Genomic DNA, 17496 nt, shown 5'->3' with positions numbered 1-17496 from the left:
TTTAAACTTTAAAAGCTCCGTCCCGGTGCTCGGGGCGGCTCCGAGGGCAGCGGGGCCACCGCGGGCTGCGTTTCTGTTCCGCCGCAGCAGCACCCGGGATCGGCGGCTTCCCCCACAACGCGGAAAGACAACAGCGAAACGGAGCGCCCCAACCCTCCCCGCTCACCCGCCACCCCCCGGCACGACAGGCGGCGGAAAACAAATTAAAACTAAGACAAGAAAGAGACTTAACGGTGCAGCGGATGCGGCGGAGACGCCGGAGCCGGGCGGCGCGGCCGAGCCAAGTGACAGCCGGCAGCTCCGCGGGCCGGGCCCGCCCCGCCCCCACCTCGCCCGGCGGAGGGCGGGCGGAGGGAGGGCGGCCCGAGCGCGGTGCGCGGCCCGTCAGCGGCCGCTCCGCGCCGCCATTACCGGCCCGCAACTGACACGGAGCGGCGGCGGCGGCGGCGCATCGGGAGCTCTCGCGAGAACCGGCCCGCCGCCGACCTTCCCAGCATGGCGCCCGCCCGCCGGGCCCCCTCAGCGCCCGCCGCCATCTTGGGCGCGGCGCGGCCGCCCTGCCCTCCCTCAGCCGGGCGGGAGCCTCGCTCTCCAGGATTGCCTCGGAGCTTTCGTGTCTCCCCTCACGGCTCTACAGGCTTGACCTGCCGGGTCACTCCCCTTGGTTTTATGTGGGGAGCCCTGGGTGTTGGTGCAAGGCCAGGGCTTGGCACTGCTAATTAAACCCAGCGCTGATGTTGGCATTCCTGAAGCGGCTCCAGCCGAAACTGGGGCACCGCTTTTTAGTCATTTGTGTTCATAGCTAAGTCATCTTCAGAAAAGTAATTAATTTAATTTTTTTTTTTTTTTTGCAAATGAAAGAGTCTCCAATTACACTCTCGCAAATTTAAATTTAAATAAACATTTGCAGAACTTCAGAGACATGACTGAGTTCCATGGGCTTCATTTCACTTTTATCACTCATTATAAACACGAATTAAGAATTTGTTAGTATACTGACTTCTAATGCATAGATTCCACCCTGAAGATACATTAAAACCACCCACGCTTCAAAAATAGGTCTAAGATATTATCCAGCTATAGCAAAATTATTTCCACTGAAGAAGGAAAGTTATTAGAATAGGAAAAAAGAATTTCTTCCTACAGTTATTTTGGGAATGTTCCCTCCAGGGCCCGTCTACAACTTTCCCAGTCTGGTTTTCAGTCATTAGTGTGATTGTTTGGTGCCAAATTTCTTGGGGGAGCACGGGGGTGGAGAGTTATCTACCCAAACACGAAAGGATCACTGTAACTATCAGAACTACTTTATTTTAATTTTTTTTACTTCACTAGAAAGGCTTAACCTATTTGTACATAGCCTCTCCTCTAGTAAATGCTGATCATTTTGCATGTAAGTTATTCCAGCATGGGAACATCATAGGAAAACACCCTAAATACTGAGAGATTACAGCTATGAAGTTTAGGCAATGCTGAATTTAATCACATCACAATTACAGATGCTCATGTAGCCTTAATTTGGGTCTTTTACATAGTCAAACTAATTACAGAGTACATTTTCCTGCACAAGCATACCTTCTTTGAAAGAAGAGGTAAGCTCAAGATATCAGTGATTAAACATTTGGAAATTGTTTTTATTTCCAGCACTCTGCAAATTGGACTGGAAATGGTCAAAGTGCTCCTCAGGCACTTAAGAAAATTATTTATATTTTATAATTATTTTTATTTTGCAAGATGAGGGGAAAAAAATGACTGAACATGGAAAGACAAGCACAGGTCCAGTGGGAAAGAGTGGCAAGCAGTGCCAAATTCCCTCCCGAGTCCTCAAAGAGCAAACTTGCTGCTCCCAAATGCAGGAAAATGAAAGTAATAATAATAATGCCCATTTCAGTCAATGAAAACAGTATTACTGCAATGTATGGGAGCCCTGATTGCAGACTAGGCAATGAAATTATTACATTCCCCATCATCACAGAGTGTTTGCTTAAATTTACTGCTTAATATTGCTGGACTGGCAGCCTATTTAAATTATTCAGCACTTTCGTAATGTTCTGCCTCTTTAATTATGCTTTTAAACATAGTTTCTCTTTTCTGCTTGGGAGCAGTTAGTCCAGTTTCACGCTCCTCCTCCTCATCTCCAGGCAAAGTAGGCATCACATCAGGATTTTCTCAAACATGGAAATCATTTGGTTTAAAGGCAGTGGAATTAACTCAATTAAAAGGCAGTGTTTGTATTCTGGTTTTGCTCCTGTTTTGCTCTCTGTAGCTGCCAGTGGAACCTAACTGGTTTGAAAGTGAAACTTTTTCACTTTCAAAATTCCCTTGCAGTGAAGTGGGGAGCTCTGATGGGCAAACACCCGACACGAGGAGAGGAAGAAGAAGGCATTCTCGTGGAAAACGCAGCCACCTGGTGAAATTCAGAAATAAAAAAAAGTGTTTACCTGCACACAGCCCCAGGTGGGAGGACAGGAGGAGTGGAACTCTGCAGCTGGACGAGCTCCCTGCAGGGCAGAGCAGGGCAGGGAAGAGCAGCGAGCGGCGCTGGATGGGGACACGCAGTGAGAGAAAAGCAAAAGCCACGTTCTCATCTTTCACTCACCCGCTTATTGCAGCTTCAGGAAAGAGGTTTGGAAAGTTTTCCACTCCACACTGCTCTTGCACACCCCTTCTAAAATTAGAAAGGGGCAGCTGGCTCCTGCAGCCAGGAGCCCCCAGACTCCCTGCCCCCGTTCCCTGATTGACGTGGCTCCCAAGAGCCACGGAGGAATTTGGGGAAGGGTGCTTCCACCTGTTGGACATGGAATGAGATTTTCCAGGCATACAATTATAAATCCAACTGTCAGGAGCTGACAATAAAACAGGACACAGGACAGCTGTGAGGACTACAGGACACCCTCCCTCCCTCTCTGTACTCCTACGCCTTTGCAGTCCATCTGACAGCAGAAACAATGCATGAAAAATTGTTCTCTTATGAAATAAAGGCATCACTTCAGATTTCTTCCAGCAGTTTTCCAACTGTACCACAGGGTCCTAACAGAGAATCTGGTAAGTTGTTTGTGTTTCATTACACCCCTCCAAAACCAGATTCTTTACCTTAAATACAGCATGCTGGCAATTGCACTGCAGATGGTGCATATAGCTGTGTCCTGTACAGCAAATAATTTATGCCTGCCTTAACATGGAGCTCTCACCCTACCTTTTGCATTCAGTTCAAGGTGGACGTCTCGTTCAAAACAAATATAATTTAAAAAAAACAAGGATATGAAAGCCACAACTTAGTTTTAAATGTAATTTGCAGAAAGAGTGCGATTTTGTTGCTGTGGAAAAAATTAATTATTTTTTCCAAACCTGCTTAGCATGCTCCACACTCAGCACAGCATGACTCAGAGCAGGGTGTGAGAGACAAGGTAACCCCAGCTGGGCAGTGCTTTGCTCTGGGTCCCTTTCACAACAGCCATGCTGAGGGCAGTAAGGCATTTCCATCCTGCAGGTGCCCACAGGTGACAGCAGGACAGGGGCCACACTCCCCCTTCCACCTGCAAGGGCTCTCACCAGCTGCAGCTCCATCTGCTCACAACCCAAGGAGCACTTTGACCATTTCCAGTCCAGTTTGCAGAGTGCTGGAAATCCTGTCTGCAGCTTGGTTTGTAGCTGGTTCAGCCCTCCCCCAAAAGATCATGTTCAAAACTAAAAAGTTTTTCTGTTAAAGGCCACAGAGGAAGGAAAATCCCCTTCTTGGTCTCAAGGCCAATTCTGGTGTCTTTGCTCTGTAAAAACACATTTTTTCTGTCACATACTAATTTCCTGATCTGCTGACAGTCAGGGTCACTTCAACTTCACAAGTGAGATTTCTCTAGAAGGAGCCAAACTATTTTGCAGTTTGGAAAACATCAAATGGCTCTGTTTTCCCCAGGCAATGAAATAATTATACAAGGAGGATAGTAATCAGCTGCCTGTGAGGAACAGACAGACATTACTCTTCACCTCTGGCTGAGTAGGAGTTGCTTAATGAGCTCTGCATTAAGTACCTGTGGATATTTAATGAGAGCCTTTTAAGGACAAAGCCACAAACAGCTACAGAAGGACCGGCTGCTTCAAGAGCAGGGAGAGTCTTCTAATCCTGATCCTCTCCCCCTCCTGTGGAAGGGGCAATTGACTATGTCATCTTGTTTTTAATTTTTTTCAGACTAAGCAGCACAACACAATTGGAAGTACAGCTTTGTAGGCTTTCCCCACAGTTCACAACAAGAAAAAAGATTTTCCTTTGGCTAGCACAACATTAAGTCTTCAGTTTCCAGACACCTTCCTATTTTCTCTTGAACCAGGAATACAGCTCTTTAACACCTACAAGGAAGAGAAGATTTATAAACAGAAAATAACCTGTATTAAATATGTTTTAATTGTATATGTGTGCAATCTCCTGTCTTCACATTGCAACTCTGTCTTCTTTTTGGTGGCCAGTTCTGATATTTTTTTTTAAAGTTACTTTTCAGTAAGACTGTCCCTCCAGTCAGTTCACAGTGCACTGGTTTGTTCACCAAAAGTACAGAACATGCAGCTAGGAGTGGAACAAGGATGAAGTCATCCCTTTTGTCAGCTGCTGACTCTTGTGTTGGGCTAATGAAACAAGTGAACCATATCTTATCATTAGTTCCAGCTGAAATCAGAACTGGGGAATTAGTACAAGAACACCAAGTAAAAGACAATTCACAGCCATTTCCTGGAGCTTTCCCTGGCAGACAAAAGCCCTGATATTATGAAATAAATGCATCTGCATCCCAGTGTCTACCACTCCACTCAAGTTTCTTCAAAGTTCTGAATTTTGCAAAAGGTTGTATTTTTGGCATCTGTAATTGGTCAAAGGTGAAATGAGCAATTTAAACATGGGGAAAAAAAGTCTGAGCACTTAAAATTCAATGGGCAAGTCTTAAAACAGCTTTATAAAACAAACAAGTATGTTTATTTTGAATCATTACTAAAATAGTTTACATAATATACAAACAAATATGCTATGAGGACAAATTTGAAAATAAGTCACAGTTGTTTTTTGTTTTTTTAAGAAAAAGCATTTGTCCAGTGAAATGTTCAAAATGTAAATGCCATCTTTTCCCTCCTGAGCTATTAAACATCCAGAACAACAGCACTTCCATGTCTTCATACTGTTTTTATTTCTGCCCATTAAAATAGGAAGCATTGTCCATTGATGGCTCTCAACAGTTAGAAACATCCACCTCAGGTTTAAGTGACCACAGCTCTGTGTCTCCCAAACTCTGCTCTTTTATATGCTTCAGGTGATTTTGGTCAATTCCACTTAACACCCCCAAACCTGCCTAGCAGAAAGAAGCCAGAAGCTCCAGCTCCTCAACAGGTTTTCCTGGTTTAATTTTTTTTTTTTTTTGCAACAGGACAGTTCAAAGGGCTTGTGAATGAAGGAAGGGCCAAATCTCTCAGCTGCCACAAGAAAACACACTATTAATTTGAGAGCATCTTCACAAATTCCTTCATACTCAATGAAACCAAATAGACATGGACCAATAGCTCAGAGCATGAAGTAACAGCAATGAAATGGAAGTGCTGCTATTCTCTGTATTTTTTTACCCAAAGTATTTAACAATAGAAACAGGTACTTGTGAGGAACTCCTGACATGAGAGACTAAAAAACATTTTAAAAGCATGCTCTGCAAATCTGTTCTTTGCTAGAAATTTATACAGCAAGCAGCCAGCTATACACAGATACAAGAAGAAAAGTTATTTTTTTAGGATCTCAAGTACCACAAATAAATAGATTCTCTCAATGCAAAAATAATGATCTTAGTAAAGGAGAAATAACCTATATCTTCCTAAAGTTTTGTTTGGAAAGGAGATAGTATGTACATGGGGATGACATTTTATTATTTCCATCCAAATTTTACGACTTGCAAAACTTTGAAAAAGAGTAGAGAACTCCTGCAAGCAGCCAGGCAAAGAGGTACTGAGGAATTATTTAACTGACATTACTACTGAATTTAAGCAACCTTTTTACCTCACCGCTTCTCTTTCTCCAGAACTGTTTGGGGCAGGCTCATTTAAGGAAGAAATGCTTGCTGAAAGGTTCTCTACAGGTCACAGATCTTTTAAGCAATTTTGCTACTTCTGCAAGTGGCCAGAGATAGCTGACACCTATGCTGTGATCCAATGGATCAGGAAGAAGCTTGTGCTTAGACTCACATCACTTTATCATCATTTTCAGTTTATTTCTTATGTCAGAAGTAAAGTAAGCAATTCTGGGAGATGAAGGTGATGGTTTTACATTGTTACCTTGTCAAATGTGATACCAGCTTTAAGCACCACCAGAGAAGGATCCTCACAGCAAAGCCAACAGTGCTTCAACACAGGTTCAGAGGCACATGAGTGACCCTGAACTGAGGCACAGCAATGTTCAGCTCCAGGACACCAAGGCTGAATGCCTCACTCAATACAATTTACCAACAAGTTCCTTGCTTACACTCTGTAGTTCACTTAGAGAAGTCCCAGTTGTTTTGGCAGAAACAACTCTGCCAGCTGGTGGAAAGGCTCTGCACAGAAAGGACTGGTTTGCTGCTGCCTGAGCTCAGCAGCCACACTAAGTTCTTCCCTGTTCTGCCTTGCAACACACATTTTGTGTCTTCCTCCTTTCCCAAGTGCTCTCCAGCAACTTTTACGTGCACCCCTCTAGAGGGAGGCCCTTCTCAGGCCAAACAGGCAACACAAGATGAGATATCCGGCTCCACAGTCCACTCAGCTTATCTGTGTCCATGCCATTGTAAGAACTAGGGACATCTGAACTGGTGAACTTTGCCCAGAGGAAATCCCGCACTTTCTCCTCCACTTCTTGATAGGTGAGGCTCTTCCTCAGCGACTGCTCGTCCAGGAGAACTGTCAGCAGAAGGGCCACGTCCTTAAATGCTGCATTTTCATGGTCACAGTACTTGTAAAAGATTAAGGTGGAGCCTGCAGGCAGGGACTCAAATCGATGCACCACTGCCACCTTCTTGCCTTCACTGAAGCCAGAGCTGAGCTCTGTGTCCACCTCCAGCTTGACAATGTCACTGTCCAGCACAGCCTTGTCCACGCCGTCGATGCTGATGGTGGTGGCATTCTGGGAGGAGGCAAAAGCATTGGCAATCTCATTGCTCAGGCACCTCAGGGCCTTCTCAGCTTCCTGGCCAGCTGTGAGCAGCAGGATAGCAGGCTCCAGATGCACGTGGGAAGAGTTAAGACGTTTCTCCAGGGACACACGGGCTTTTCTCCACAGTCTGGGGTCCTGGCTCTGGTAAGTATTTTTTAGTTTCTCCATCCGGGCCCGAAACTCTTGCAGGATTTCAGCATCTCTCCTTGAGGAGGTTCCACCTTGAATTCCGCTCCACAGGACATAAAGCAGTGGGACACAAATTAACAGAACCAGTAACAAAGTCCACATCTTGTGAAATCCATTCTGTGATTTGCTGTCGTCTATAGAGGGATGGAGCAAACAAGAAGAAAACAATGTTTTAAAAGGCATCAAAGTCAACAAGTGAAAGGAAAAGAAGAGGAAACAGTGAAATCATCCCATTCTCAATACTGGCACAGTTGTTGAAAAGATAGAAAAGATGATCTAGTTAAAACAAAACAAACCATACAACAGAGAACACAGTTTTCAACTCAAGCCACTTTGTGAAGTGAGAACATTAAAAAAAAAGAGAACATTTTTTACATGTTCCCACATCGAGACTAAATTATACCTTCTTCTGAAAAAGGAGCTCTTAAAGTTCATCAATATTCCATTCAATTTAATAAAATCCAAACTAAGAGCTTAAAAAGGTTCTGAAAAAGGTCAAAGCTTCTCCTACATTTATGGCCTGCAGAAAGCGTCCCACAGAAAACCTGGCTGCACCTGAATGGTTTCTGTGTTATTTTTCTTTCCTATTCCCTTAGGATAAAAATAGTTCCTGCAGCAATTTTTGCATCTCAAACACTGTTGGTCAACACTATCACAGAACGTTGTGGCCTTTGGATCAGTGAGCTTCACAAAGTACACACAGCAAACAGTGTACATCGAACATCAGATATTTTGATTTGGTTTCCTATTTGAACAGTTAAATTAACTTGTTTCATGCACTGCAAACAAAAGGATTCTGTTCCCAGTAAAATGAGTGACAAAATACACCCATCTTCCTGGAAACAGGAAGAACTGCATTCCTTTTGTTACCACTTACACCCTAACTTTTATCAGGACAGCAACACAACAATGGTTAAATAACACCACCACTAGCCCTGCCTCAGTTTTAATCTTGTAAACATTACAGACAAAAGACCTCAAATTCAGGTGAAAATGTTATCCATTGTACAACACCCTTCCTTCATGCCGATGACACATCCCAGCAAGCAAATCATCTGTTCTAACAAGGACCCTCAGCTTAACACCAACTCCCAGACACTGAAATACTTGGAAAGGCATAAAAATGGTTAAATGTTACACAAGCATGAAACAGAAGTGAAAGCAGAAGTCTTACTTTTGGCCAAAGGCTGTGACTGCTTCTCTGTACTGGACTGATACCGAGATTTACTTCTGCCTGTCAAGAGATTAAGAAAGGCACATGAGAAGAACATTATGACCAACCTTCCAGTAGGGATTTGAAATCACCAAACTGCATTATTTTCAACAAAAAGCTGTTCTTAGTTATGCTTTTACATGCAAAATTCCACAAGCTTACAGGAAGAGTAACAAAGCACCCTGCTGAACCAAACCCAGTCCTGCTAAGTCACAGCAAAGGTGAGGCTGTCACCTCATGCCAGGTGGGGCAGGGTCAAGTTGAGGGTTTTCAGTTCCTTTCCACATCATTCTCCCCCTTGTGCTCAACAGAATCATCTTGAACAGGGAAAATGATACCTTTGATATCTTCACCACTGTTACCAGCGTGAGAAGTCTCACTCAGCTGTCAGAGCAAATCTCAGTCTCTGCTCTTTGCCAAATGCCAGTTCCCAAGCCATCCTCACAACCTTGCCTAGAAAGCACAAGTCCCCAGCCTAACACAAATCACCCCCAAAGATTTTCAACTCTTGAAGAATTATGCAAATAAAACTCAATTTCAAGTACAAGGTGATAAAATGGAAGAGACTTAACAATCTGTTATTTTCTGTACATGGATCTCATATCCCAATTAAGTTTCCTGATTTTGCTCAAGAATTTGAGAGGCGTAAAAATGGAAACTTAATTAATGGACACACTAGATAAACAACATAATGCAAGACCTAAACAGAAAAAACAAAGCAATATGTTAAATGCAGTCTTCTTTTCCTTCTCCATGTAGCTTGGGTTGGAGGCCTGCTTCATCAGCAGTCAGTTTCTTGAGATGAATTATGCTTTTAAAGCAAAAAGTGCAAGCTTTCAACTTCAAAATATACTTTTGGTCTATTTAAATGGCCTCAGACAGCAAAGTACAAGAGGCATTATCCATAAAGTGTTATGAACAACTTTCCCAAGAGACCAGTATGAATATATACTGTGCAATTTTTGGTCAGCATGTTTTCTACATTTAGCCAGTTAATTAAAAAGACAGGAGAATTTATGTCTCCTTGTTGAACAGCAACTGGTTCAAAGCTGAAGCTCTTTAATATATAACCAAATCAGGACACTGTCAATGGCACTATTGAGAATAAATTGAACAAACATACCCTGCAGTAGTTATTTAAAGACGCTGAAATAAACTCCATAACCTTGTTTCTGTGTGAATGTAATTGCAGAAGGTGCTAAAAGCAGCTCTGGTTTAAGCTGGGGCTTAACTGGCTTAATGAACTGCCCTATTCTGTAATTTCAACCCCCTACCCCAAAAGGGCACGGCCATGGAGCTTGTCACTGGCTAAGCTTATCTCAATCTTCTAAGAGTTAACAGCTCAAAATCACCTCAATTCTGTGAAACGTCACAATGCAGCTCTGTTTGCACACAGCAGGCTCCATATCTGGGTGACAGCTGTAACTCCTACACTAAAGGAAAATATAATTCAATCAACAGTCTAAAACCAGGTCTTACTCTGCCTAAGAATTGTGCATTGTTTACAACACAATTTGCACAGAGGCCCAGTAAATTTTGTCTTGCTAATTCAGAAAGTCTAACTTCTGCAGACACCTTAAAGATTTCAGAGTTCTAAGTGATCTTCCAAAGCTCTTCACCCTACACACAACTAACCACTCCTGCAGCACCTGGAGTGGCATAAAAAAGTAGAACTACCAGACAAGATAGACACTCTGCATCAATTCATTTTTCAAAGGCATTTCACAGATGTGCAGCTACCACAGATGAACTTCTCTTCCTGATAGCACCATGGTTTAAAAAAAAAAACAAACAACAACCCAGCCAAAACAACAAAACCAAAAAGCAGCAAGTACCCTGCAGGGTCTTCAGACTGAAATCTGATTTACAAAACTTCATGGAACACTGGGAGCTGGTCATTAGATGAGCAGACTGGATTTTGCCAGCAAAGAAAAATGCTGCTCCTTTTCAGAAATATAAGACAAACAGCAAGCCACCATTTCTCAGGGAAAGGATAAGAGGAGGTTTGTGTACAAACTAACATCCACTGCCACCCAAAGGTGAAGGTTTTTGTTCCCTTCCTCAGCTTACCTCACAATGCCTCTACTCCATGCTCTGCACTTACTGTCCCATGAGTCAACTCCAAAAAGAAAAATAAAAGAGAAAGTGGAGCATTTGCTGTGGTCAGCAAGCTGAAGAACCTCATAAATAGGCTCTGACTGGAATGTGCTGCCTTCTCCAGCTTCTGTTTCAATCTGCCTCCTGAGTGCATGCCCATCTTCCCAGACAGTGTCCCAGGGCACAAGAAAAACCAGGAGCAGAGAAAAGGAAAATAACTCTGTCCTTTTCATCTAATGACAGGGAAAGACTAGGTTCCCTTGTTTTACTTACTCTGTGGTGCAGAAGTTGAGTAGCACTCTTGATTTTTCTCAAGGAAGTCAGCCTTTGTTTCTGAAAGCAAAGCACCCATGGAAGAACTCAGTTACCACATCAAGGTCAGAAGAGGACAGACCAGCCATACATGCTTCTAGCTCTTTCTGTGAAATCCTCAAGGCTTTTTAGGGCAGGAGGACATGCTGTGCTGCCAAACCAAGCCTGCAGCATAGGCACAGCCTCTTGGACCCCTCTCAGCTGGAGAAAGTTGCTGTTATCTCTTAGAAAGGGCTTTATTTGGCCCTTCACCCCAAGGATTCTGCCAATATGACAAATCATTCTTCTTATGTCTTCTTTTAAAAAGAGATGTAACTTCCTTCTGTGGCTAAAAATTATCCCATTTTTTTTCTCACTGTATCTCCCCACTGCTTCTGCAATACACATGGAGAAAAATCTCTGAGCAATGAGCAAACTGCTCCCTCACCCTGAAATTGCTTGGTGTAGTCATTCCTCCTGCTAAAGTCAAAGATAACTCACCTCTTTAGAAAAAGAACAGTTTTAGTTTTCTTTGCCTGGGGTAATCAAAGATCCACTCTCATAAGCTTTTTGAAGCAGGGAAAAAAACTTCTTTCCATTCTGCTTTTCAAAAAACCACACAGCTGGATATTTATGCAAGTTGAAATCTGTCTTTTCTTGAACTTTAACGTTTTTCACCCAAGCAGATTATCATCATATTATAATCAGTTTTACTTTGGCTCAGGCAGGAGTAGGCACTGATTTTTTTTTAAAGAAACCCTTTTTAATCCATTCAGATTTCCACTCAAAAACTCCCCCTTTTCTAAAAGAACTGAATTATTATCATTTTAATACATTTAAGCAATCATTTGTTACGCCATGGAAGAAATACTGATTAAAGCTGTTACCTTTTAATGGTGCAGAAATGTTTGGTTTCTCAGTTTTGTTACTGTCATGAGCCTTTGCATTTTCCTTTACTGGATTCTGTTCAAAGTAAACTGTAGTACCACCTGTCAGAAGCAAAAAAAGAATAAAAAGAGGATTGGCAACATCATAAATCCGAAGGACCAAGTTATGGTTTTGGAACATCCATGATCTAAATCAGTGATTTTCCAAGTTGTGAACTCCCAAAAGTTACTCTCTTAAAATGCAACAAAAAGCAACTAAGACTTGAAATGCTTATGGTAAATTTGAGTTCACTAGAAATACAGCTGTCTACACCATACATCTCTTTAAAAAAGATAAAGTTTTAGGAGTTCTTGGCTTAAAAACATGAATACTAGGAACCAAGAAATTCCTTACACTAAGGGGATTCAGTGTAAAAACCATGAGAGAGTTTTTCCCACAGCTTTGGGCACTCAACTTCCAAACAATAATTGTGCTGTCTTTTTTATGCAGCAATGGGCAGAGGGGAAAAGAGACAGAAGCAAATATAGAAAATAAGTTCCCTTTCAATGCAGTCCAAGCCATCCTTTAGTTAGCTCTGATTCTCTCCTAATCCATAACAGCAACCTAATTTCACCCCTCAGGTAGGTGGGAAGAATCTAAACCAACATCTTTCAGCTGTTTGCCAAATTACAATCATTCAGCTGTGAAACCCAGCTCAGTTAATGCCCCTAACTAGAAAGAGTAAACCCTGCAGGACATCAGAGATCACAGAGCAAAGGTCAGGGCTGGGAAACCAAATGCAGGAGAGGACAAAGTGCAATCCCAGAACCAAGAGGCTGACAAGAAAAAGCTCAGGTATGGAATAAAAAGCTGCTGGGGAACAGAGATCATGGCACGGCTATCAAGCATCAGCAGAGCAAACAGCAAAGGCAAGAATACACCTGGTAATTATTTTCTAACATTCACTCTGGGCCCTTTTACTCTTTAAACCCAGGTTCCTGCTGGGGTTCAGTGTGTTTCTGTAGCTCTTTTGCCACATGCCAAGGGCAAGGCACAGCTTGCCACCTAGTGTTTAGTCATTTTATTTCAGCCAAGAAAACAGCCTTTTCCTAATGTGTTCTGGCAGCTTCAGCACACCAGTGTATGTCAAACACACTGAGGAGAAAAACAAAACCACCAAACCCATCCAAACCACAGAAAATGGGAAAAAGATGTAAGTTTTGAACTATGGTAAGTCACAGGTGCAACAGTTAAGTATTTGCAGACACTTAATGTGGCCCCTATGTTTTAAACCCATCTTAAAAAGCTGTTAAGTGACTGATTTCCCACAAAGCTCCTCACCAAGTTATTTTCAGGAATGCCAAACTACTTATCCATAATATTTCACAATGTACCCAGGTTTTACAAGGAAAATCTCCCCCAAAAAATTTATTAATCTAAAGAGGGCTACTCAGGCAGTCCCTACTCTTAATTCCTCTCCCTTTCTTGGGATCAATCACTATTCTTTGTGTTACAGAGACTTCTTAGAAGCTGTAGAAAAGAAAGGACAATGTAAGACAATTTCCATGGAGACTCCTAACATGTATCTTCAGCTCACTGATCTAGAAGCTGCCCTGATTCAAGGCAGGGGGTTTTAGGCTCTTAAAACTCTGCAAGCTCTTCTTAAAGCTCTTAAAGCTTTCCAGCTCCCCAGGCAAGTTGCCTAACCTGTATTTAAAACCTCTTAGTGGAAGCCAGGAACCAGTTTCTCAAGGTGTGGTTTTGCTCCCATTCAGTTCTCAGGGAAGCAGGACAATTATGCTCCCCCAACAACCCAGCCTGCTTATTCCTGCCTCACAGACCATCCCCTAAACTCTGCAGGAAAAGCAAAATACTGCACATCTACAAATGGGGGGGAAACTAATCCTCTGCTTCTATATGAACAATTAAGAGTCTGTTGTCATACTTTTACACCTGTTGTGCCTATAATCCAATACAGCTGTTAAGAGCTGGGGAGGGTGGGAAGGAGAGGAGCCTCAATTTTAGAGCCATCTAATTAAAAACCTCAGCTGTACCTCCTGAAGCAGCACAGCCACGTTTAAAACACTGAGCCTATTATACCCTGTTAGCCACCACGTGGGAGCAAGAGCTTTTTTCATAGACAAACCTCTGTATTTGCCTAAAGAAATACTTCTAACCTTCCTCGAGATAATTTTTTTTTCATGCCTCCTGGAAATTCTGCTTCTGGAGCAGAATACAAACAGACAATTCTGGTTGACAAAAACACAGATGGGAATGGAGAACACTCTCGGGCTAGCCCAACACATCCCTGAGCACTGCCACACTCCAAAACAGAGAAAAGAGGAAGGAAGTACAATTTATTCACAGTTTCCTGGTGGAATGACAGGCTAAAGCCATGTGACTACGTTACAGTGAGTTAGCATGTTTCTATAGCTTGGAGAAAGACACAGGTTCCATCTCCTAAAGCAACAAGTGGCTGCCACACAGTGCTAGCACAGCAGCTTGTCCAGGAGCAAGTCCCAGAGCACCCCTGGTGTTCCAAAGGAAGAAAAACCCCAGTTTTGCACTTCCTGCAGCTCAGCATCCCTTATTTAAATCCTGCCTTTCAAAACCAAGCAGTGGTAGTAAAATTTGGATGCTGTGGCACTGTTCCAAGTGACACCCTACAAAAACCAGCCACCTGAGGGTTTCAGCGTGCTCTGCATCCACTGATCCTTTAAAGGATCGCTTCTCCTCCCATCCCTGTGTATGGGCTAAGAGCCACAGCGGGATTTCCTCGCCTGTGTGCCACAGTAACACCTGCCAAGGAGCCAGAACCCACAAACCGCATTTCCTGGGCACTGCAGCCCCTCGGGAGCCCCGGGAGCTGGAGCCTACCTGGCGATCTGTACGCCTTTATCGGGGGTCGCGTCAGGGAGTCTGGCGTCCCGAAGTGATGCTCGTCCCCTGGAACGACAAACGGGTGAGGGGCACAGCCGCTAACTCAGCTCAAGCCCGCGGGGCCCGGCCTGGGAGCCCGCCAGGAGCACCGGGCCCACCGGGAGCCCGCGGCCCCCTCACCACACACCGGGAGGGGAGCCGCGCGCCGCCCGCCCGCCTCGCTTCGCGCCGCCCCACCGCGCCCTCAACCACATGATCCACGGCGGGCCGCTGCGCCCGCCCGCGCCGCTCACCCCGCAGGCCCGCGCTGTCCGGGCGGCCCCGCGGCTGCTGCCCCCCGGTGAGGGAAACGCGGGGCGGGCGCGGCCCCTGAGGGCTGCCCGGGCCCGCTCCGCTCCGCACCGCGCCGTTCTCTGTGTGCCAGCCCACCGCAGCGCCGCAAGGCCGGCTGTGCCTTTATCGGAGGCACGAAAGCCTGTGAAATAAGCACAAATAGCGGCCGAGTACCAGAGAGAGCAAACTTGGAGGTGCTTCGGGGGACGTGAGAGCCTCTGGCACTGATAACGTTGAACTGCTCTGTTCCTTAGTGTGGGAATCATTTTGGTTATTCAGATCTATAATATCTCACTAGGCATTTCACTTTTCTTACCTGTTTGCTCACATGCGTTACTGGTAAACGGGGATTTTTAAATGTGTTTGATTGCATTCTTGATAAAGCTTTTTTACCCAGCCATGTGGTAGAGTTCCTATGGCTGGAGGTTTTCAAGATGCAATTTGACAAGACTACAAAGTCTCCTCTAGACTCCCTCCCCAGCAGCTCTAGACCAGCTTGGAAACGAGTTGCTAAGCAAATAGAGATCCTTTTACAAATTCACAGACTCACAGAATTGTTCCATTTCGATGGGACCTCTGGAGATCGTCCAACCACCCCAGCCAAGGCAGGGTCACCTGGAGCAGGTGACAGGAACACATCCAGGTGGATTTGGAATCTCTCCGGACAGGGAGACCCCTCACCCTCCCTGGGTAGCCTTTCCCAGTGCTCTGCCACCCTCAATGTAAAGAAATTGTTCCTCATGTTGAGGTGGAACTTCTTGTGGTTTAGTTTATGGCCACTGCTCCTTGTCCTGTCACTGAGGAGAGTCTGGCACATTGTGCAATCCAGCAGGAAGGCTGGATGAGGGAAGTGCCATTCAGCCTGCACTCCTGTGCCTGTCTTCTCTGTACAAAGATTTCAAAACAAAAAATACCTTAAATTCTTTACTAACACACCATAAATGTTTCACCCAAAAGCAAGTGAATGTTTGTGAGGTAAGTTATACATAGCTCCTACTGTACCAGCACTAAATATTGTTCTTTTCAGTCCTAAAAGCAGAACACACACATTGAGCATTGTTTTCTAAAGCAAAAATAAAAGAGGATGTAACAAGTCTCACACCAGGAAAAGAAAATCAACATAACAATGGCAAGATCCTTTTTTGTAACTGTTTTGTGATGACTTCATGCCCTAGGCCAGCCAGTTAATTTTCCTGCCAAACTACTTTTTGGGAACCAGGTTCTCAACCTGGAGAGGCTGAAATGACCCCCTGATTTTGTCACACTCTTGCCACTGGTTTTGTGACACTTGTGCTTCCGTGGAAATGGTGGCCCCTCAGCCCCAAACACTGTGTTGAAGGGACTGGATGGTTTTAGGGACAGAGGGATAGATAATGCCTGGATTTCCATGAAGCCCTTGCCACCTGCAGCTCCTCTGTGCTGTTCCTTGCTGAGGGAGATCAAGTTGTGGTGAGAGCAGCCAGGAGCAGGGCTCTCAAGGTGACCTTGGCTCCTGTGAATCAGCCATGCTGAGTTTTTCCTTCCTGCTTTTCCATTCTCCTGGGTTTACAGCCTCTGCTGCACCTGGTGAGAGGTCGGTCACGACGAGGGAATGTGCTGAGTCTGCCATGGCCACTGTCCCCTCCCAGGCTCCGTGGGTGACAGGGGACGCCACTGTCAGAAATGAGGAGTAGTGGCCAGCACACCTCGCCTTCTCACCCCCTTCCTGACACGAGCAGTGTCAGTATTGATGCCTGTGCACATGCTGACACCCCGGGGAACATGGCACATACATTTTATTGACCCCTCTGACACTGCCTCTGTGCTCCCTGGGCCAGCAAGTGCTCCTCCATACAGCATAAAGTATTTTTTCCTTCCCATTTGAACCCAACCTCTCGCCTGTTTTACATGTGCCTCCAGTACTAATGGGGTGGGGGGGAGGATTTAATCAAATTAAAACAAACCAAACACATTAATCCCATCCCCCTTTTCAGCCCTCTGCTCTCCAGTTTGAGGAGTCCCAGCCACTCAGTGCCTGCTCCTTTCCAGCACTGCCTCACTTGCCTTTCCCTGTGTTTTGTCTCAGCCATTTCCTGCTGGCTTCCTCTGGGGATGCTGGTGAAAAGGCAGCAAGCTGAGCTCCAGGGGCATTGCTGTCTCTGTTCTGCTGCTGCCTGTGCCGCTGCCTTTCCTCTGGAGTGCTCCGTGCTGCTGCTTTCCATGAAACGTGTCCTGGGCAGGGGCAATGGGGAAGGGGTTGGAACATACCCATGCCACTGTGCAGGCACTACCTGTTAGAACAGATTTTTTTTTGGAAAAGCATTCCCTAAATGAAGCCAAGGGCTGACACACACACTGTCAGACCTTTCCCTGCTTTGCAGTCTCTGGATCACTCCAGGGAACGCTGGGTGGGCTCCACATCCCTCTCCCAGGCTGGTGCTGAGGACTCTCCATTCCCCGTCCTCCCCAGCCTGCCTGCACTGGCAACGTGACATTTCCAGAG

General features: G+C 44.8%; 2 protein-coding genes across 5 annotated transcripts in view; both read right to left on the bottom strand.

Moving 5' to 3' along the window:
- The window catches only part of CEP350 (centrosomal protein 350), a 72583-nt gene extending 69967 nt beyond the window's left edge, over window positions 1-2616 (bottom strand). The window contains exon 1 of one of the 4 annotated variants that reach the window (XM_039730198.1): window positions 2597-2616. The gene's annotated coding sequence lies outside the window, so the exon portion shown is untranslated. Of the gene's footprint in view, window positions 1-232; window positions 327-388; window positions 401-2438; window positions 2468-2596 lie in introns of those variants that run through there. The other 3 variants (XM_039730197.1, XM_039730199.1, XM_039730195.1) reach the window with 3 other exon arrangements.
- A 2318-nt stretch (window positions 2617-4934) lies between these two features.
- On the bottom strand, window positions 4935-14988 carry LOC120512234 (torsin-1A-interacting protein 1-like). The gene is made up of 6 exons (XM_039730300.1): window positions 14975-14988; window positions 14679-14747; window positions 11822-11923; window positions 10917-10976; window positions 8508-8567; window positions 4935-7467 (listed from the first exon to the last, which is right to left on the bottom strand). Exon 6 carries the CDS (start codon window positions 7433-7435, stop codon window positions 6674-6676), a length of 762 nt encoding a protein of 253 aa, XP_039586234.1. The 5' UTR covers window positions 7436-7467; window positions 8508-8567; window positions 10917-10976; window positions 11822-11923; window positions 14679-14747; window positions 14975-14988; the 3' UTR covers window positions 4935-6673.
- Between the last annotated feature and the right edge of the window lie 2508 nt (window positions 14989-17496).

This window comes from Passer montanus, unplaced genomic scaffold (assembly GCF_014805655.1).
Source record: "Passer montanus isolate IOZ18808 unplaced genomic scaffold, ASM1480565v1 scaffold71, whole genome shotgun sequence".
In the NCBI taxonomy this organism is placed as follows: Eukaryota; Metazoa; Chordata; class Aves; order Passeriformes; family Passeridae; genus Passer; species Passer montanus.
Note: the sequence above shows the minus strand (reverse complement) of the source record. Positions and strands in the feature narration are given on the sequence as shown.

Bases quoted from the DNA above. Each gene is read 5' to 3' on its own strand.
- LOC120512234 (XM_039730300.1), bottom strand. From the start codon at position 7,435: ATGTGGACTTTGTTACTGGTTCTGTTAATTTGTGTCCCACTGCTTTAT.